This window comes from Thunnus maccoyii, chromosome 24 (assembly GCF_910596095.1).
Source record: "Thunnus maccoyii chromosome 24, fThuMac1.1, whole genome shotgun sequence".
Taxonomy (NCBI): domain Eukaryota; kingdom Metazoa; phylum Chordata; class Actinopteri; order Scombriformes; family Scombridae; genus Thunnus; species Thunnus maccoyii.
In genome coordinates this window covers 16,714,431-16,736,294 of record NC_056556.1, presented here as the reverse complement: position 1 = coordinate 16,736,294, position 21,864 = coordinate 16,714,431, and the positions used below count along the sequence as shown (strand labels likewise).

Genomic DNA, 21,864 nt, shown 5'->3' with positions numbered 1-21,864 from the left:
TTTGAATGAGGCTGTACGTTTGTGAAGATCTTTCTCTTTCACAACCGAGTGTTGCTGCCTTTTAAATAAAATGCAACAGAGCTAAAATAGCCCCACTCTGACAAATAAAGTACATATTATGACTCTCTTGTCAGCTCCTCTTGTTTGCTATCAAGTCAATAAACACGGATCACAAAGTTAACATGAAAACCTGAAGCGTCTCTTTGCGCTAATAAAAAGAAAACAAATCATAATTTCAAATGTTGCTCATCCGTGGTTGCTGATTTCCATTACACAGACTAAAGACATCAATTAGCTAAACTGCGTCCGTTCAAATAAAAAAGAGAAGGAAAAAAAACAAGAAAGAAAAAAGACAGTTATTTGGAGTAAATCAAACAAGACGCAAAGAGAACCAGAGGCAATAAAAAACGTCAGGCTGCTTGATATCAGATCTCGGAGGAGAAATTTGATGGGCACCAATGAGCAGAAGGCATCTCAGGAGAATTGGACAGAGGAGAGATTTAATGTGATCATAGGGGACGCTCATCTTTCAGGGAACGGGGTAATAATGAGCAATCAATAACGTCCTTAACAGAGTTAGAGCGAGTGGCTGACAGCAGATGTAAGGCTCTGGCTAACAGGCTACGTGTGATCTCACATTACCACACTGGATCTGGGTTTAACATGCACACACATGCACACACGCACACGCATGTACACACACAGGCAGGCATAGTGCGTGTACGTGCATGCATGAACACTAGCATATGGACACATACGCTCCCTTTCTTTTCTGTGTGCCTGTTTTCTCACACACACACAGACACACACACACACACTCTCTCTCTCCTCAGGTGACATCCACCAGCATCGTGTCATTGTCTATCGATCAATAGCTGTAATCACATTCACAGGCGATGAACATGGTAGTAGGTTGTGTACTGTGAACACAGGCTTCTCAGTTTATCCTGCGACTACTGATTTCACGGGCTAAAATGACAAGCGCACTGGCAGACGCTATCATCTGTACATGCAAGGTAATAAAAGACATACAGTATTTACTTGTAAAGTAAATAAAGCTCTGTACTCTGCCTGCTGTTGTCGAAGCCACTTAGGCTCAGCAACCGTCTGGGCTCAGGGTGTCACTGTGGCTACACCTTAAAAAGGCAAACAACTTTCTGATTATTTTTGAAGAGTTGGTGTACAAGTATATGTAAAAAAGATAATAATGTAAATATGCCGTATATATATATTCTTTTACAGGTTACAGGTTGTGTAATAAATAAAATGAAACCCCTGACTTTTCTGTTAAATATACTACTAATTAATTAATACTAGTTAAGTACAGTTAACTATAAAGTAGGGCTTTCACGTATCCAAAATTCCGAAATCAAACTGTCATTCAAATGTGGGGAAAAAATTAAACATCTGATCTATAATAATCTGTTCAAATTCAAAATTCACAGTTCATAAACACAAGCTGTACCATTCCTAAAAATTCAGCATATACATCTAATAAATTGCACGCCCTGTTAGCCTGTTACTAGGTTACCGTTGTGCTCTTAGCTAACGCAAAACAGGGAAAACTATCAAGCTGTGCCATTTTTAGCTAAACACATAATCATGAAAGCAAATCATCTGAGAAGTAACATGAGGAAGCATTTTGCATTCGAAACCATAGATGACTCGTGTGTTTATGACTGTGTTAAACTTGACTGTCCTAAAGTAACGTTAGCTTGTCACTCTAGCGAGGCAGAACAATTCTGTAGCTTAGTTTAGGAGTGGGCTACGTGGGTTGCTTTTGACTGTATTCAAACAAATGATGCATACATTTCTATTTAATCAAACTTTATATTTTGGAAAAAGTGAAAGCTCTACTATAGAGTAGGTAGCTAATGAAGTGGCTAATAATGTTAATTAGCTATAACAATATTTGCATTTGTGAAAAATTCAAACCAGACAATTTGCTGTACTGTAGTTGAGAACCTTATTGTTAAGCAGTTATTTCTGTAATATATTTTTTATTAGAGTATGTAGATCAGGAAAGTGGCTGGCCAATTTAAATCTATAGTGTTTGGGCATAACTACACTTAAGACAGTACCTGAGAAGGAGTACCATTTGAAACTTTGTCTTTTGATTGGTTTAACATTCTGAGATGTGATGACTAAGGCCAGGCAGCCAGCAGATGTCATTTCACTAAGTTGTCATTTTTTGTCTTGGCCCGAATAACAATTTGGTTCATTCAACTACTTACAAAGCAATACTGCTGATGAAAATGTCAAATGTTTGATACAGATCTGGACATTCCAGTCAGTCTTGAACTTGAGATGTGACCCACCAGTAGTTTGTCACTATTTGATTAAAATTCCAGTATTTGTACAGTAGCTGTCATCAGTAAATTTGGTACATTTTTTTGGTCGTCCTGGAGGGTCAACGAAATTTCTTAGCGAGAAATAACATTTTGCTTTGACAACCTTATATCTGCCAGCAGAAATATTCACCACTAAGCACATCAATTGACAATATATTTGTACGTTGTTCAGTTAGAGTTCTAGTACTACAGAATCCATTATAGACACTATCAGCAATAACCACCGTATTCCTACTCAAAGCTACTAAAGCTGTGAAGCAAACAGAAAATTAGACATTTACCCTCCAGTTCTGCCTGATCTGGAGTGAGAGAGACCAGGACCTTGATAACAGTGTGGATGTGTATGTTTGTGTCTATGTGTTGGCAACTTAATATACTTTCACATATTTTCTGTGCAATATTTCTCACAGCAGCAGCAGCAGCAGCAGATAGAAAGTCTTGTTTTCACTCTTACTAAATAAATAATTACAGCTTTATTACTGTAGGGCGCAGCTCCAAGCCTGAGGCAAACACAAGATCTGTACTTATTTGTCATCTGGACAAAAACCAAGATACTGTTTCTCCAAAAGACAAATGATGATCCAGTTTTAAGAACTAACCCATTTCCTGTTCAGACAGGCACCACTCTGTTGTGGTACCGATATTTCTCTGTTGCCTCTGTGTCTGCTTTTTCATCACATGATTCAAAACGAGCATGGTTGTGATTGGTCCAGGAAAAAGTATGAGAACCAGGGAGATTAATATCTTCAGGTCCGTAAAGACGATGGGAATATGATCAGGTAGAGAGGTAGAAGAACAATGAAAAGGATGTGATTCTTCGGGGAGAAAAGGGCATGAAGTATTTATTGAAGAGATGAGTTGTGACACAAGATAAGGAGTGACTCTGTTGGAAGGGGAATGTCATTCCACCACTGAGGTCCCAGGAGGGAGATGAGTCAAGGCCGAGGAACGAAGGGCCAACGGAACAGCCTGAAATTCAGGCCATTATATTTTCATTTTTTTCAAGTTGTGGTATTCGTCATGACATATCAATTTCCTGTGGTAATGCCTATTTTAGGCCTGTTGCTATTAACTGAATATAGTACTTATTCGGTATTTTTTTAAACACTCTTCCCCCTCAAAACTTCCAATGCCTCCTTATGAAAACACATTTCTCTGCTACTCAGTAAGCAGCCTTACAGTGAGTGCCTGCATGCCTTCAGCAACTGAAAAACTGATTGACATTAAGCCTGTAGATGGTTTCATTCCGTAAACATTATCATGCTGTTGTGGATGCTCCAGCCCTTGTCAACAACTTGTACTAACAGCTGACCAGATGTGTCAGAGGGTTTCAACGTCTCCTAGCAACAGTAAAGCATTCTGGTGCTATGGGCAAATCTGCAACCCTAGCACAGATTTCTTAGTGTGTCATTTGTAAAGGTTTTCTGGACAACAGTAATGTGAATTTAAGTTGAATCACTTTCTTAAAACCATGAGGAGATTCTGTTCTCATTCTGCACATGTGACATTTAGTTGGCCTCAAAGTTCTACTGTGAGTGCCTGAGCCAACACAGCTTCCCCGCGGCTTAATCACGGCTTTAGCGCTGCCGTTCATCAGGTTGTTAGTTGTGCTGAAGCTCTCAGACGTGGCTACGGGCCTCTTATCTTATCAGTCAATCGGCAACAGCGTGCAGGAAATGAGACACACAACAGTGATACTGCCAACAACACTCATCTGTCAAGACACACCGGCTCAATTACCATACTGTAGCACAAAGACTCGCACAAAACAGGATGCACGGTGCGGCGGTGAAGTGGATAAATTGAATTGCTGACGTTATACAAGCTAAGTCATTAGTCGCGTCCATATAGGGAGACCAAAAGCGAGGAGGACGGAGGTGTTGTTTTATTTAGTGTAGCTGTGCAAAAGAGGAAGTGGTAAACTTCATGCAGCCCGGACATAAATGTCCATTTTTCTAATCGTGTGTGTGTGTTTGTTTTTGATGCAGCCTCCTCATATTACTGTACTTGTTTGCTGCCTCTGTCTGGAGAAAGAGAGAAAAAGAGGCGGGGGGGGGGGGGGGGGGGGGGGGGGGATACATGAAGAGAAAGACAGATAGAGACATAAACAGAATGGGAAATAGATATACAGAGAGAGAAACAAAGACTGAGACAAACATAGAGAGAGGGAAAGAGAAAGAGAGACACAGAAAGAGAAGTAGATAGAGAGAGATAGGGAGGGATGCGGGATGTGTGTACTGCATCCCAAGGGATCACTTACTCAGTATAGACACAGTACTGGAGGACAGAGCACAACAAGGGTTCATTGGCCAAAATCTCTCCTCTTTACACACACATGCACGCACACACATACACAATCCCTTCAAGCAATATTCCTGTAAGCACTCGTCCACTGAGAATAACTGCATTGACTGAAGTGGAGAGGAGGAAGGAATGTAAGAGGACGATAGAATGAGGGGAGAGGAGGGGAAATAAAACAGAGGGATCAGGAGGAAACAGGAGGAGGAGGAGTGTCCACCTGGCCGGTGTCCAGGGGAATTAAACAGTCTGTTTACCGCTCTCAGCGCCTCAGCAACGCCATGTTAGCCTAATGGCACGGACATGAAGCCAATTGATTTGTGGACCAATAGACCTGTCCCACAGCACAGGCAGATTACCTAGATCACTGGCTCCGCATCGAGTAGACATCGCTTCTCATTCGCGCCCCACAGGCAGTGGAATGTGAACAGGGTTTAATGTGTGCCTGTGTGTGTGTGTGTGTGTGTGTGTGTGTGTACGAGTATGCTTGTATATATGTGCACTTGAGCCGGGGATTAGAACATGAAACAAGGGAGCTGGTTTATGTCTGTTTGAGTTAATTCTCTACTTGCATATTGTTTGCTGTCAGGTGACAACGTTCTACTGCCATTTTTTATTTATATTATATTATATGAATGATGACATGCCCTGTCAGTTTTGGGTGGGGTTGTAATGTTACCATAAGATCATATCATGTTCATGCACGAAGAAAAACATAATGCTGAACTTGTAATAGTGATTTTTATGACCAATATTGCAATTTAAATTGTGCTTATTTTCCAAGATTAAACTCCAGGCCTGTATTTATGGTCTAACTATTATTAACCAAATGAATGCACCAAGCATAGAGACAAACCTATGTGGTTCGACATAAATTGAATCAGATAAAATAACGTTGTTGCTATTTGCATAAGCTATCAGTTGTATATTTGACATTACTCAAAAGTATTTGAATTTATGACATTCAAAAATGGTACTATATTTATTAATAGCTACATAGTTGTCAGGTTATGGCAATAATGACAAACTGCTGGTATGTTATGTCTGACAAGGTTTTGATGTCGCACAGATGACACGTAATGAGTTGACAGCACTGTAGCTGCTTAAGCTAACGTAAACGTTACTGACACGACAACATCACAGCTCTGAATCCTGGGAGTAACTCACCAGTCTGAAACTTTAATGTGATAAGATTAAAACAAAGATATGAAGTACTTAAGAGTTTAACTAGAGAGTCCAACAACTCTTTTCACCATCTGTCTTTCATTTACACTCAACAACTACCAAGATAGCTGCTAGCAAACTTTTTAAATTGACGTGAAGCAATCACTTCATGTAGAAGTCTTTCATGAACAGCAAAAGGACAAAGTCCACTCCTTATTTTTTCAAACATCAAAAATGATAAAGAGTAGTCTTTCTTCTTCCATAAAAACATCTGGCCAAGTAGACACAAGTGTGCAGACTACTTGATTAACCAGACAAAAGCCAAGAGTTTCTCTTTTTGTTGTTTTACCAGAGTTAACGTTAATTAGCTACAGCTGAGTCAGTTTGTTCTAGTCATTTTAGCCAGTGAAAGCAACTGGCTTCAACTTTCTTTTGCTACAGCTTGTTAAGACACTGTTAATTATGTACATTACGATTAAAATTGGGGATGTTGCAATTTGTATTCTGCCCTCCTTAAAAATTGTGGTTTCAATATAAAAGCAATTAATCATTCAGCCCTAGATTCCAAGCGAGTTGTAATTAAAAACTGGCTGAATTTGATATTGTGATATATCTTATTGCAGTTATATTTCAATTTATATCATTATATCAATTTCATCCATATGGCCCAGGTCTAAGGGATCCTTCTAAAAAAGTATGATGGTCAAACTAAAATCTTAAATTTGTTTTCTTTGGCTGGCATTTGGGAGATACAAGGTCAATAACAATGTGCACATACGGTAAATGTTTGTATGTTAAAATGTGGATGTGAATAATATTTTGCCTACAATTGGCTCCCTGCACAATGCAGATTTGTGGCATCAGCAGTACATATTTTTCAATTTGAATGTTACACCGCCAAAAAAACCTTACTGTTGAACAATAAGAGACCACACACACTTGAAACTACAGTTGTCCATGTGTACGGCCGAAGAGTGAGAATAATTCCACATTCTCCACAGTTTTCACTCATGTCAGTGTCCGAGTTGATAAGCATGAAAATCCATTTATCTACAAAAGAACTGTATGGTCCATAGTGGACAATGTCTCTTTCATGGTCTCTTGCAGACCCTTTTTTGTCCACAAAGCCACCCAACTGACTCCACCACGTCTGTAATAGGCCACATTCATTTGATATAGACACATCAAGGGAGATATTGCAGTGGTTTCGCCGTGCATCAAGAGAAGTGGAGCTGGTTCACAGAAGCAGCAATATGCTCTGAACATAAAAGAACAATGGTTGCAAGGCAGATGCAGTTAGGCGGAAAAAAAAAAAAGAGAGTGGTCACTGCGCAGGCCTGCATATAAACACCCAACATGTATGCTTACATGAACGCATGGACAGATAACCATGTCAGGGACAGGCTGAGGCAAACTTGTCATTATCATTCAGCCTTTTCCTCCTTTTCAGACTTGTTTTCCAGACTGTGCTGTGAGCAGGAGGACAGAGATCCAGAATTAGGCCTCTGAGGAGGAAGAGGAGGAGGAGCCGTCAGATTACAGATTAGAAGGTGGGGAAGTGGTGGGATTACACATGCCATCGAGATGGTAGCCCGACTAATACAGCTCACGGCTTGGCTGAGGGCGTTGTCAAATTTAGTCCTGTGGATTATACTGTGGTTAGTCCATTGACAAACCGCACTGAGGGAAATGTTTTAAAAGAAAAACGACTCTCTTGGAGATTCTTATGGAAACACTTTTCACACTGGTCAATGTTATTCATTGCTCATCTAATCCATATTTGTGTAAATGAGGTGTGCGGAGCTTTACAACACCAGGCAGACACAAAAACCTTTGAGACTTTGGTATTAACAATGATGCTACGTCTTAACCACCCTCTGGCTAATGCAGCTAATGAATGAGAAAGCGCTAGCAGGCTAACGGCTCTAATTCTCCTTCACAGGCTATCATGTTGCAGCCCGGAGACAGATCAATACCATTTGCTCAACACACAGGAGGCCTGGGAATCTATAAAAGGGCTTTTATTGAGTAATTAAACACCCATTACTGTCCCGTGCAGCCAAACAATAAATTTGATCAGCCTCTCAGGCGCAGATCCAGTCGTGATTAATACTCAGTGCATGCATGACATAAAAGACCACAATGACATTTTGCTAAGTCGTGTCTTAGACCCTTTCGACGGTGCGGGGACAAGAGTTCGGCTGCTTACAGCGGCAGTTTCAAGGTTGTTTAGTGCGGCCGGTATCTTCGGAGAGCTCCGTGTGCACAGAGGGGGATTTTGCGGGGCTCAGCAGCAACATACCGTCCGCTCCTGCTGGCCTGGGATCGAATCCCACTAGTACCTGCTGTCCTGAGGCAGCCACACCAAGTGGCACGCCCTGCTTTCCATCAAAGACATCTATCGGCCTCTAAATGATGAGCTTAGTGATATTTTAATGCTTTTTTATATTTGCACTTCAGACTGTAACCTTCTGAAGGCTGACAGCACAGTTACTACTTCCAGATTTTGTTCAACTAAAATCTGCTGATACTAAAATATGGCATCAAGACTAAACACAATACTTGATGTCATTTTATATCAGATTTGAAAATCATTAGTATTGAAAATTAGTAATTGTATTTCTTTACATACAATATGAAGAAATACATTAAACACTGACCTTTAACCTCCCCTATTTAGCATTTATAAGCATTATATAAATTAACAAAGGGTTTATAACACACTGTAATGTAGTTGTAGTCAGATATAAGTATATAGTGTTACCAAACGTTGGATATATATCAAGAAAATTATTTAAACCAGATGTTTGAACCTGTTAAAAAAGGCGTAAAATATCAAATTGATTTAGTTTAAAAGTTTGCAAACTTCATTTCACTTTTAAAACATAACTGACTGATATTTAATTTCCAACAGAACAATGCAGAGCGAAGTGCACACAAATCATAGTCTATTTTGACTTACAATACTTCAATTCTTGCATGACTAAAAATATAAATAAAACATTTTCAGCGAAATGAGAACACTATCATGTCACAGTTCTCGTCTTTGTTGTACTATTCACCACACAAGAAGAGTGAAGGCTGGACACTTTTTTTTTTTTTTTCTTCCTCATTTCCCAACGTCCTTTTTCCACACTTACACAATTCAAAAACCTGTTACAATCCCATCCTTGTTGGAGAATATTTAGCGTTGTTGAGCCAACAATATGGCATCTGGGTGATTCTCCTAAATATGAATGGCCCATTCACGGGGCTCAATGGAGTCGCTTGGCAATGGCCCTTCTTCCCCTCCCTCCTCCGTACTCAAAACAATATTCAGCGCAGCAGTCTTGGCACTTTTCCCCGAAATCAACAAAAGGGGAACTCGAAGCTGTCCCTGAAACCCTCAAAGCATTAAGCCTCTGTGAGATGCAAGTACTTGGCACAAGCAAAGCGATTTAGCGACAATGGGCAAATCATACAGTGCTTTGTGAGATTTAGGGGATACAATAGCACTCCGTTTCCAAAGCACACATTAGCAAGCATGTCATTGGGACCCCCTGGGGGATTTGAGCAGCCTAGAGGATTGTGTAGTGAAGAGGATAAATATATGTTACTGGGCAAGAAGATGGACCGCTGCCAATGTCTCCCTCCTTCACACAACATACTGTGGATTATGGGGATGTGGAATACATTAATAGAATAATCTTCAGAGTGCATATAACACAAACTAACCCACAAACTGAACCTATTTGGCTTGTTAAGCGTATACATTGCAGCACGTCCAAAATCAATTTACAACCATTTAGCAGAGCTCAAGAGGTACAGATGAAGAGAGATCCCCCCCACCCCCACCCCGTACAAAAAATGAGCTTCTGTCATAATTTTTTCTCTTGTTTTTTTTTTTTTTTTTGAAAAAATACTTGTTATAAATGTGCAGCGCTTGCAGCCATGCTGACCTCTGAGCGCTAAACAAAACCTACAACGGACAAGCAGACACCCACTCAAAAGTCAATACCATGCGTGCCTCCTCTTCCTCTTGTATGGTTAATGCATGATGCCAGGTAGAGGAGACAGACGGAGAGCAGGATCTCATTATACGCTGCATGCTATCATTAGCAATCTACCACATGTGTCCATCCTGCCAACTGAGTCGTACAAGCAACATCCTAATGCTCTCGCCTGCTTCCAGTAGGGAAACCTGTCCCGCACGCACACACACACACACACACACACACACACACACACAGTACGAGCACGCACAAACACAATCACAAGTAAGCATACAAGCACTTCCTCCCCCAGCAGGCCAGGGTACATGAACAGATGATGTTGATTCAAGGTGAAACGATTTGTGGATCAACAGTAATAATCAGCAATTATTCAGATTTTTTTAAGCAAAATACTTTATATTTTCTAGGTAAAGCTTCTCCAATGTGAGGATTTGCCGCTTTTCTCTGTTTTATATCATTTTAAACTGTACATTTTTGTGTTTTGGAGTGTTGGTCGGACAAAACAAGACATTTGAAGACGTCACCTTGGACTCCGGGAAACTGGGATGGACAGTTATCGGTTCTCCGCAGGTTCATCGACAATGACGATAATGAAATTAATCACCAGTTATCGGCCGTATTCAAGGCAAAACCATGTGCACGCATCACTTTTTTCACTTAAGCACAGATGTGAGTTAAACAATGGACGCTGCAAAATTTTTAAGCTATTTAGCGATAGCAGTTGTTTTTGCTCTCGCTTCTAGTTTGTGCCCGTCTCCCAGGGGCCACAGGCAGCTCAGTGATGCTGTGCCACACGCCCAGCCACTCAACATCCTTTGTGTCCATCCCCTGGCAGCCTGCCAAGCTCAAACACACACACACACACACACACACACACACACACACACACACACATATTCTCCCTCACACCCAATGAGCCATTGTTCATTAGCACGCACGCACACCTTTGCCGCCTCGCAGACAAAAGTGCCCGACTTACTTGCCGTCGCGCCGCGCAAAGATGCCTCGCTAATCAAGACGTTCAAACTGAGCTGCAGAGGGGAGGTGGGGGTGGAGGGGAGGGAGAGGAGGGATGGAGGGGAGGGAGGGAGGGGTGAGGTGGAGGGGGGGGGGGGGAGCGGCGGCAGACGGCCACTATCTAGCCAAGGCTCGCTGTTAACAAAATCAGATCATCCAGCCAGAGCCAGAAAGAGAAGAGCAGCAGCGGCGAGAGATTACAGTCAGATCCTTCCTCTCTCCTAGCTGTCATTTTCTCTGGCCCTGTGGAAAAAAAAAAAAAAAAAAAAAAGGCTCATGTCGGCGCGGTTCTCCTCCATCGGCGGGCCAAATGAGTGGCGAGCAGCTCCGCATATCAATGCACAATTTAACTTAAGACTTCCATGGCAATAACCTAATTAGAAACGGCGCCTTCTCATTTGAAGGCACAATGTAAAGGATAAGCTGTATGCCGCCATGTCTATTGAGGTCTAATGGTGCGGAATATTCCAAAGTGGAAGTTAGATTTTTTTTTTTTTTTTTTTTTTTTTTTTTAATAAGTCCTTAGCATATTTAACGCTTCCGCGCGATGAATGTTTTAATATCTGCCAGAGAATCCGGGCCATGGGTGGTGGAGATTGCTGGTGAAGAGTAAAGGGAGGTGAGCGGGGGTCTGTTTAAAATTCAGAAAAGGGGGCAGCGGATTGCAAAAGAAGGTAGGAGGGGAGGGAGAGAGAGAGAGGAAAAAAAAAAAAACTACAGCTTTGATTTGATTAAACCTATGAAAATGATGCATTACATAAAAAGAAGAAACTTCAAACATTTTGGGGGATTCGGAGTTCAAAGAAAGTGAGATAATGCTTTTAATGCTGGAATTAACATGGAAATGAATTTGGCGAAACGTCTGCTCAAGGATGGGAAATAAGAGGTGGAAATTTGGTGACGCCGATCTTAGATCAGTTTGGGACCTGAGCTGACCCTGGAGCTGCCACAAAACCACTGATGACACACATCTTCTATTTAAACCTCAATATAATATCATTTATTTAACATTTTTAACTTTATAATGTAACCCAGCTATTAGAATTCTACTCCAGGATTACACTTTTTAGATATTCTATGATACCTTAACACACCAGTTCAGTACCATCCTGAGTACTGGTCAGATTTTGGGGAAATAAACCTGATCAAACACACCTGATCTAACTGATACAGTATGTATCACTGTGATGTACACACACAAGCATTATGTTGGTATTAGGCATCACAGGGTTACAACAGTAAGCTGTAAGTGTTACTCCACCCATGAGTCAGTCTTATGTGGATACCCTTCGTTTTAAGTACACCCATCAGATTTTGACTGGATAATAACCAGTCAGCACTGGGAGAAAGACGTGAGGGCAGATGAGAATGAATATAAAGCTGAGTTGTGCGTGTGTGTGTGTGTGTGTATGTGTGTGTGTGTGTGTGTGTGTGTTTTTGAGAGAAAGGTCGACTTCAATTGCAACATGGAAGAAAAAAATCCATCAACCGGCAACTGTCAGTCACAGCAACACTGCCCCCTCCCCAAAAAAAAAAAAAAAAAAATCCCAAAACCTACATTTGAAAGGAAAAAAAAAAAAATGCAGCCAGTGAGCTTCCACCAATTTTGAAAGAGGGGAAGAGGAGGAGGAGGAGGAGGAGGAGGAGGAGGAGGAGGAGGAGGAGGAGGAGGGGGGGAGGATTGAGTGGATCAGGGTGTCAAGGATTTTAAGGAATTGGCGTCCGCTCATCTACGGCGAAACGCGTCTCGGGCAGCGGGCGCTACCGACAGCTGCCTGCCGTCTCTGGGAGAGGAACTTAGATCAGCGAGGAGGGGCTGTCAGCGAGCACGCAGAGAAACACACAAAGACTACACAGCTTCGCTACAGTTAGCTGACACACAGCCCGAGCACTGTCTTCTGGGACGAGAGAGAAAGAGAGAGGAGGAGGAGGGAGGGAAGAGGAGAGGTGGGGAGGGAGGGGAGGGAGGGGAGAATAAGTGGACAAAGAGTGAAATAGATGAGAGAGCAAGGAGACAAGACGGGCTGACGCACTGTCGGGCAAACGTGGAGAAAGAAAAGAAGGAGGGAGGGAGGGAGGGGGGGAGAAAGATGAGAAAACAGAGAGAAAGAGAGAGATGGAGAGAGATGGAGAGAGTGAAACAGACAGACAGGTCCGAGAGGGATTTGTTCTATTTGCATGCGCCGGGCTCCCATGGGGTCCAGCTCCGCTCGGCGAGCCGAGAGCACAAAAGATAACACTTAACATATTTGCTAAAAGATGACAACCCTGCCTGGATCTCGTTTGAAGGGGCCCTTTGTCAGGACGTGCAGACAGGAGAAATCCACTGATATGGACGCGGCGGAGACTAACAAATGTCTCTCTCTGTGTGTCTAAAAAAGCACAATATTTCCCCCACATCGCCTTACATCTGGCAGAAGTCCCACAGGGGGGGAGGAGGGGGGTGGAGGGGGGGTGGGACGGGCTGGATCGCACGCCGTTGGCTCCGGGATGGTAAAACAGCTTTTAATGGTAAACATTACAGACTGATAGAAAGTGTCAGGATAATTTATTTATACGGCCCCACTGGGAGTAGCTTAGCCACCCTCGCGGCACACCGTCTCTCTATTCATTTGAGGGAAAGTCCGTATTTAGATAAATAAAGTGGAGGAGAGGCAGAGTAAAGGGGTCCCTGTTTGTAAAGCAGTTTTTCTTCTCTTCCTATTATCTCTCCTTTTCTCTGTCCCTATTAGCTGTATCGGGGGGCTGCCGGAGATGTGAGGCGATACGTTATGTGTATAATGAGGGGGATTATTGCTACTGTCACTGCAACACGCACAGACAGCGGATGCAGAGGACGGATCTTAAGCCGAGGACTATAGCAAACAAATAGACTTAGAGGAATAAACAAACCACTGAGTAGCTACATTATTTACATTACACACACACACGCACACAGCCGATACACGGGTGGCTGCGCATGTGTTCCTGTGTCACTTACACACACATATACACACAAACTTAAATTTCATGCAACCCCATCAGTCCCCATATGCCCACATAAGAAGTTAATTCTCTTGACGATTGCATGAGACTTGACTTAAAAACATATCAGAAACAGAAGTGCAATCAAAAGCAAGTCAGATGTTAAATTAACATGAAAAAGCTGCAGAAACGGTGGATTTTTTAACCTGACAGTTATGTGCTATTTCAAATGAATGCACACCTGCATATCTGTATCATTTTAAATGATAAAACAACACCTGAGGCTCAAAAAAGAAGCGTTGTCATCCTGCATTCAGTATTTGCAGTGCAGTTAAAAGTTTGACACACACACACACATACACTTATATACACTGTAAGGATAGATATGAGCATGCAAGCATTCACAAGGTATTAAACGCACACACACACACATGTGGATCAGCAGGAGAAATGAGGAAACAGCACATGATGTGAAGCAAGTAACTGTGTGTGTGTGTGTGTGTGTGTGTGAGAGAGAGAGAGACTTGAATGTGAGAGAGAGCAGAGAGAGAAAGATCAAAGGTGAAAGGTTGAGTCCTCACTAATAACTGCTACAAAAACCAAGAATGTGCAATCGTGGAACTTCAGCCCCTGTGTGTGTGTGTGTGTGTGTGTGTGTGTGTGTGTGTGTGTGTGTGTGTGTGTGTGTGTGTGTGTACAGAAAGAAGTACATTGTGGTTCAGGATGTGATTATTCATTAGAAAGCTATCCGCTGAGGTTCTCACTTGCAACAGGGTGGGATGGCTATTATCAGTTTCAACAATCCACCATTGTTCTGTACAAATAGTGAGGGCCGAGTTAGAGGAGAAAAAACAAAAAAAATAAAAACACTTTTTCCTGCGACGACACTCTGCAGCGTTCTAAACAAATCATTTTTCATCCATCCTTTTTTTTTTTTTTTAAAGAGTATTAAATACATCGAATATTTGTGCAAGTTGTGCTCACAGCGAGTCCTTAACGCGGCATATTTATGTTATTTACCCACAATTCCCTCACAGTAATTATCAGAGAATTCAGCTTTAATGTAACAAAGTATGAAATATGAAAGTGCAACTAAGAAATAAATATGCATTTTCACTTCACATGTGATCCAGGCCTGGTTCACTATGACTCCATCACATTACATCCACATGCAATTACATCCACATGCCACTTCCTTCATTAAATGATTAGTCAATTTGACGGTGTGTTTTCATGTCTGAATCGACAGAAAACTGCACCGCCTCGTGTGTGTGTGTGAGAGAGAGTGTGTGTGTTTAAACACAAGTGAGCAAAAAAAACAACTTCTGACTCATTTCCATCTTATTAATCTGCAGGTTTGATTATTTTAAAAGTTTAGCAACAATATTAACAGAACAGATTTATAACTAATTATCTAAATAATAATAGAAAATAATAATGGCTGCAAATGAAGGCATGTGCAATTTAAATAGAGCACTTTTTAGTCTGCACATGTTAATTACCAGGTAGTTCTAATCGTGTGCAAAATGTGTAAAGAGTATATATAATATAAAGAAAATATAAAGATGAAAAACCTAAACGTGACTCCTGCAATTCTGCAGATTTAATTTATATTTTAAAAAAACTATTTAACACACAATTTAAATTCAAGCTGAAGGTGTGAACATGCACACAGGTTGTCTGTCACTTCCACTAAATAGTTCCCTTGTTTGTTTTTTTTTATACATAAACACAACCAGTGTGCGGCATGCTGACAAATCTCCCATCACCTCCACCACTCACTGAAACTCATCTGTGCATTATTACACCCTCTAATGCATTAATAACAAGTGGGGGGGAGAGAGGGAAAAAAAAAGTGCAGAAGTTGATGGAAAATCACCTACCATAGACGCTGCTGCTGCTGATCATGTCGTGCTGGGAGAAGAGGAAGAGGAACAGGGAGAGGAAGAGGAGATGAGAGCATTGGAATTAATTTGTGGAGAGAAAAAGCGGAAGGATTCCCCCTCAACAAAAAGAAAAAAAAAGCTTTAAATTACACACAGGAACACTTTTCTTTTTTTTTTTTTTCCTTTTCTTTTTTGGTCCAGCACTGCTCGGATTTCAAGCCGTGTGAAAGGTGGGCCCTTCAAGTCTCGGAGCGAGCAACTCAATAGGAGAAGCATCTAACCTACATGCATCTCATTAGAAAGTGGAGCCCGGGCTGACACACACGGAGAGAAATCAACTGGTGTGTCTCAGCTGATTTGTGGCCGATTGGTGTGAAGATGATACCCGGAGAGTCGCGTGAAGTTAAATCAGCTGATAACGCCCTAAAACGCCTCAGCTTTTAAAAAAAAAACACACACACACACACACACTGCGGTGACACTGTATCCGCTCTCTGCACGCATGCATAGGGCAACTTGTTGTAACCGTATCGCCGCAGCAGCCGGATGGAGGCTGGAAAAAGCCTTGTGTGTGTGCATGCAAGTTGTGTAATTTTGCTATTTAGTGAGTGCCGCACAGCCGACACATAGAAACAGGGAAACCTATAGTGCAGCCTACGTGTCCATGCCTCTGCGATTTAACCGTGGCGCAGGTGCGCTCCTCGAAAATCACATTTAAAAAAAAAATAAATAAATAACGCACACAGCAATTCACGCTCAGGTATCGTTTTGCAATAGGGGAAACTTGCTAAATCACAAAGTGCACATGCATTATTCCGATATAAGCGGCGTGCACAGGCTGCTGAGCTGCTCTGCTCTACAGACGCGCTGCCTGCCTTGCCTGCCTGCCTGCCTTAGAGAGGCTGTCTGCTCTGACCACTCTGTCTAATTGCAGACGCAGCGGATCCCCGGACTATCCTTCCTTACCTGTTTTTTTAGCGACAGGTCGACCTTTCAAGTGGGGGGTTAGGGTCTCATCGATCCCGGGGAGGGGTTCTGCTGATGAACGGGGTGCCGAGGTTAAGCCGGGTTGCGTGCGAGCTGAAACCATCCCAAGTTAACGCAGGAAACACTGACCACAGCCACTGCCATGTTGGAATTTCACCAGCCCTGAACAGCTGCTTCTCAGACTGACCAGTACGCTCCCCACTGCGCATGCGTCTAAAGGGTAAAAGGAGGAAAAAAAAAAAAAAATCCTCAATTCCAATTATTGCCCACAAGGTTATTATGGGCTTCTGGTTTGTGTGGCAAGGTTGGCAAGGTTTACTTTAAGAGCATTTCTGACAATATATACAAATATATAAAGAGAGTTTTTAATCTTGGAGATAAATAGAGAATTGTTGTTGTTGTCTTGTTAAAATGCATATAACGTATGGATTTAATTGAAAATAATTATTAAGGAGTTATAGAGATGTTTTATCTCCCAAAAAGTTGTTTGATGTTTGGAAATTTTGGTTGCAGATGATATATGAAGCAGAAACTCTGACAGACTGTAGAGCACTGCAGGTCCCCTGGCAGCCCCCCACCTGGCCGCAGTTTGGGAACCCCACAGAACATTGGGGTCAAACCTGCACACCTGTCTCTCCCATAGGCCTGGTCCTGGCTATAGGTGAGCTAGGCAACCGTCTAGGGTGCCATCTAATGGGTGGGGGGGGGGGGGGGGGGGGGGCAGTTATAATAAGTCAATTTCACAATGCGCTGGAAACGAGCTGCGGTTAACGTCCTACTGGATCCACTGGCTTCATGGTGCCCAGAGCTTTGATATGTTTTGGTTTTAAATTATGTCATGTGAAAGTTTTTAATTAGTTGTATATGTGTTTCAAAAGAATCTACACATTCTAATGCTGTATCTGTATCTATGTTAGATATTATTCATGAATCATTTGCATGTACATATTTTTATTTTATAAAGTTCTATTGAAATGACATTTATAGTTAATTTCTATATTGTCTATTTATGATGATTGTAATTAGAATTTGTTAAGGTAAGTATTGCAAAAACAAAATGCATGTTTGTGTCTTAAGAACAATCGCTGCACATGTATTCATCTATTTATCTGTTTAATTATTTTGGGGTTTTGGGGTTTTGGGGGGTTAGGGGTGTATGGGGGTCTGGGGTGAAGCTTGCCTGGGGCACCAAATGTGCTAGGGCCGGCCCTGCTTCCCCTGTCTGCCCGGAATCTCACTCCAAAACACGCCGGCAGTGTCCGCGTATCTCCCAGTGATAATTATAGCAGCAATATGGAATTAGCAATTGAAGCCCTAATTAGAATAAAAATGTCCCAGTTAGCGCGTTATCAAAGCATCAGCGGGGAGACCATATTTAAACAAGACATCAAAGATGGAATAACTGTCAGTTCATTGTTCCTAATCACCCCCACGTGTTGGCGGTGCACGCGCCAGGTTATTTATGTGACTCACTGAGAATACTACTTATTATGGTGAATAAAATTAAAGGTGAGGTTGATTTAAAAAAGAGCAAAAATTTAAAAAAAAAAAAAAAAGAAGTTGCTTACACACACACACACACACACACTAAGAGAGATGACTGCATGCTCTGATGAGTGTGGTTTCATGAGGTCCGGTTGCAGGGCTGCAGGTAGGGGAGGGAGGGTGGTTGGGGGTGAGGAGGTGGTGGTGGTGGTGGTGGTGGAAGGGGGGGGCATCCATTCAGTTAAACATGATGTCCTTGAGTCACCAGTAAGGAGCATATGTAGAAAAGTGGAAGCTTCCTTCCCCCACCTGCTGTTATATTCTCTGTCTTTGTTTATTGGAGCAGCGGCTGCAGCAGATTAGACACTGCTGCAACACTCTGCAGCAGGCCTGGAGAGCTTCTACTCCACCTTTCACTCTCAGTTGTCTATGGTTAATTGTCTTCTTTTTTTTTTTTTCCAGTTCCATCAATTCATTAAATTTGTCAAGCCTGCAACGTGCAACCCAATCAAGGATTTTTGTTAGCGTAATTAAAATTGATTGAAAACTCAACTAATCGCTGTGTAATCGCTTTGTAAAGACGTGTTGTTCTTTTTGTTATGCGGCGCTAATTATTAGTTAGTAATTATAAAAGGCCTTAAATGAGTTTCTTTAATGTTCAGTAAGGATGTGGGTTATAGTGTGTAGATATAGCCTGCATAACCAAGCATTCTCATTTCTGATTTACATACTGAAGGCAAAGGTATAATTCAAGTGTGTTGAATATGCAGTGTTGCTATAAAAGGCTCCCACGTTGATATGGGGGAAAGAAAATCTTATGTGGAGTCGCAGGACACTTCACTGATGCCTCCGTGTTCAGATTTCATTTTATGACATGTTTCTTGTGATTTGTGACCATCACAAACTCTGTGTGTGTGTGTGTGTGTGTGTGTGTGTGGTAGAAGAGATTTAACGGCAACATAAATCTAAATAGATTTTAACTCATTAGCCATTGGAGAGGTAATGATGTAAGTCTGCCACTAATGAGCTTAAGCTCTTAATTGAATAGGAGGGGGGAGGAGGAACACACACACACACACACACACACACACTCACACACACTCACACAAACTCACACACACATATTACTTGAACACCCACACAACCCTTACACAAAAGGATGTACACATTAGGACACACTCACGTCCACACACACACACACACACCTACAAATACAATCCCGCCTCCTGTGTTGGGTGTTTTTTTTTTCCCTCCCTTCTCTCTCTCTCTGGGGTCATGATGGGGGGGAGTCACAGTCACATGACCAGCTAAATTTCAACTCCCGTGCCTGCGGACTTCATTGTCGGCCCCAATATACACTCCAAAAACAAATGATTAAATCGCTGCTGTGTAAATGATAAAAGTCTTTAATATGAGGAAAAGACAAAAGCCGTTTTTTTTCCACAATATGAATCTAATCAAAGTCATCTGCACAAAGAAAAAGAATAAAAAGGGACTAATCAAACCACTGCAAATGAGTGTGTTCCATATGCACAGTATAAGAGGGAAAAAACATGCAACAAACCCGCTGCTTTGATGTCACATCTTCTAGGCGCATTTCATATTTTTATTCATCTCCTTCAAATAATTATCAGCACTTAACCCGCGACGTCTGAAAAGACGTAAAAATGTCAAAATCAATTTGAGCACAGAGGTAAGCTTATAGGATAAAAATGTCCATTCTTTAAACTGTACAATACATTTTTTTTTTCATAAAGCGCATTCCCTTGGTGATACTGGCTATGAAAATGATGATATCCAATTTCTTAGTGTCTTCTATCAAGTACGGCCTGATATAAACAAAGCCCCTGTGAATGGGGGACAATGGTGGGGAGATCTCAAAGCAGGGAATCCAGTGGGAGAAAAAAGAAGAGATTAGAAAAGCCCAGACAGTGTTGCGCAGATAAAGAAGAGGGGGGAAATAATGTAGGAAAATAGAAGAGGGGATGAGTCGTCTTTACTGTGTCTCAGAGGCTAGTGTGTGGCCAATCCTCTTTTATGAGCCCAGACTAACGCCCTGATGGGACACGGCGTAGATTTGAGCAGAGCCTATTGAGCATAAGCTGCTAAATTTGGCAATAAAGGGAATGTGATTTACTGTAAGCTCCACTGGGCCGAGAGCGACGCAGCCGATGGCGTGTGTACATGTGCGCACACACACACCTGAGAGCATAAAAACGCACAGCTGCAGACACACACACACACACAGAGGAACGTACACTAACAATAACTCACTCACTCTGTTACCGTCTCTTGCTCTCTCCCTCATTCTCCCTGAGACACACACACACACACACACACATTGAGCACGCCTGGCCGGCTTGCCTCTGAGCCCCACACACACACACACACACACTCGTGCAGCCACTCATGCGGCTCAGCGGCGGTGACTTTGACAAATAACCAGGAAGTCCTGGTGTTGGCTTAAAAACTCCAACTTGTTCAGTTGCAATTCTGCATTTGTCCTGCTTTAATGGCTGTGGAAGTGGCTTTGGAGGTAATCTGTCAGTGATTGATAAGACCCCGGCCAAATCCCCTCACTGAATGCATTGGTAGGCTGCAGGCCCGCCTGCTACTGCGAGAGGCAGAGAGAGACACACACACGGAGAGGAAAAGACAGGGAGACAATCACTGGAGCAGAGTTCTGTGTGTGTGAGCGTGTGCATGTATCTGTATCAAGTCATTCACGTGGCAAAGTTCAACTGTACAGATCAGAATCCAATAAGTCATTCATACTGGATCAATCCCCGAATAAAACCCAATTACTCATGTTTTAACCCTTGTGTTTTGTTGATACTGGCTTCCTCATTGTTTGGAGTCCTCACTGCTATATGTGTCAAATTAATAATAATACCAATTAAACATATATTTATTTTCTTCTGTGCTTATTATATTATGTAGAAAAGTGTTGAAGTGGTGTCACAAGCTGGGTTGGCACATTCGCTGAATATGACATAATATGGAAAGTGTTTTTATGACACCAAATAAGGAAACATTTGTAAAAAAAAAAAAAAAAATATTCCTTTATCTTTGCCAAAAAGACATTCACAGACAAAGAAATGTACAGTATGTTATCCTACATAGTGATGTCACTTCAATTAGACTCCAGACAGGTCAAACTCCCTATGAACTGACTGCTATAAAACTTCAATAACATTCATCCAAACAGACTTATGTGGGATTTTAGGAGGGTAGTGTTGTGTTTATATGCAATTCTCATAAAATATGTTAAAGCCGTGAAGAAGTAAGCTGATAAAATAATGTTAAGTACGTTTATTGGGCTGTTAAAGAGGTTCTCCAGGAGCCCAAAGAGCAGTTTGTGCAAAAAGTCAAAATAGAAAAAAAACAGCAGTAGTAAATAATAATAATAAAAAGTAGTCATTATGGAGGATGAACAGTCCCTGTCATTGTCATATTTTTATATATTATATCATCGGGTTATTAATACTGATGCATTAATATTTAAGCACCCTTTTAATGTTGTAGCTGGTGGAGGTGGAGATCATTTTAACTACTTTATATACTGTTGGGTAGATTTATTCAAAGCAATACATAACATGTTATTTATATACTCAAGTACGGTATAAGTACGTTCAAATTGTACTTCAGTATAGTGACTTTCCACCAGAACTGACAATACCAGATTGAAGTTTTGCAGATTTAAAAGGAATGCTTAATTCA

The 21,864-nt window shown here is 41.7% G+C and overlaps 1 protein-coding gene and 1 long non-coding RNA gene across 7 annotated transcripts in view; one reads left to right on the top strand and one right to left on the bottom strand.

Annotated features, from left to right (window-relative positions):
• LOC121891662 (fidgetin-like) overlaps positions 1-21,864 on the bottom strand; it is a 48,309-nt gene that overhangs the window by 16,649 nt on the left and 9,796 nt on the right. Inside the window, exons 1-2 of one of the 6 annotated variants that reach the window (XM_042404177.1) lie at positions 16,639-16,727; positions 15,670-15,700 (exon numbers count right to left, since the gene is read on the bottom strand). The exons of 1 other annotated variant lie outside the window; for it this stretch is intronic. In XM_042404177.1, the coding sequence (XP_042260111.1) occupies positions 15,670-15,694 (25 nt within the window). In that variant the 5' untranslated portion in view covers positions 15,695-15,700; positions 16,639-16,727. Of the gene's footprint in view, positions 1-1,066; positions 1,131-4,869; positions 5,575-7,181; positions 7,319-15,669; positions 15,701-16,638; positions 16,873-21,864 lie in introns of those variants that run through there. 4 more of the 6 variants (XM_042404178.1, XM_042404176.1, XM_042404181.1 and 1 more) reach the window with 4 other exon arrangements.
• Positions 365-8,185, top strand: LOC121891666. Its single transcript, XR_006094114.1, has 3 exons — positions 365-1,016; positions 7,264-7,363; positions 7,756-8,185. It is a non-coding gene; the product is annotated as an uncharacterized LOC121891666 (long non-coding RNA).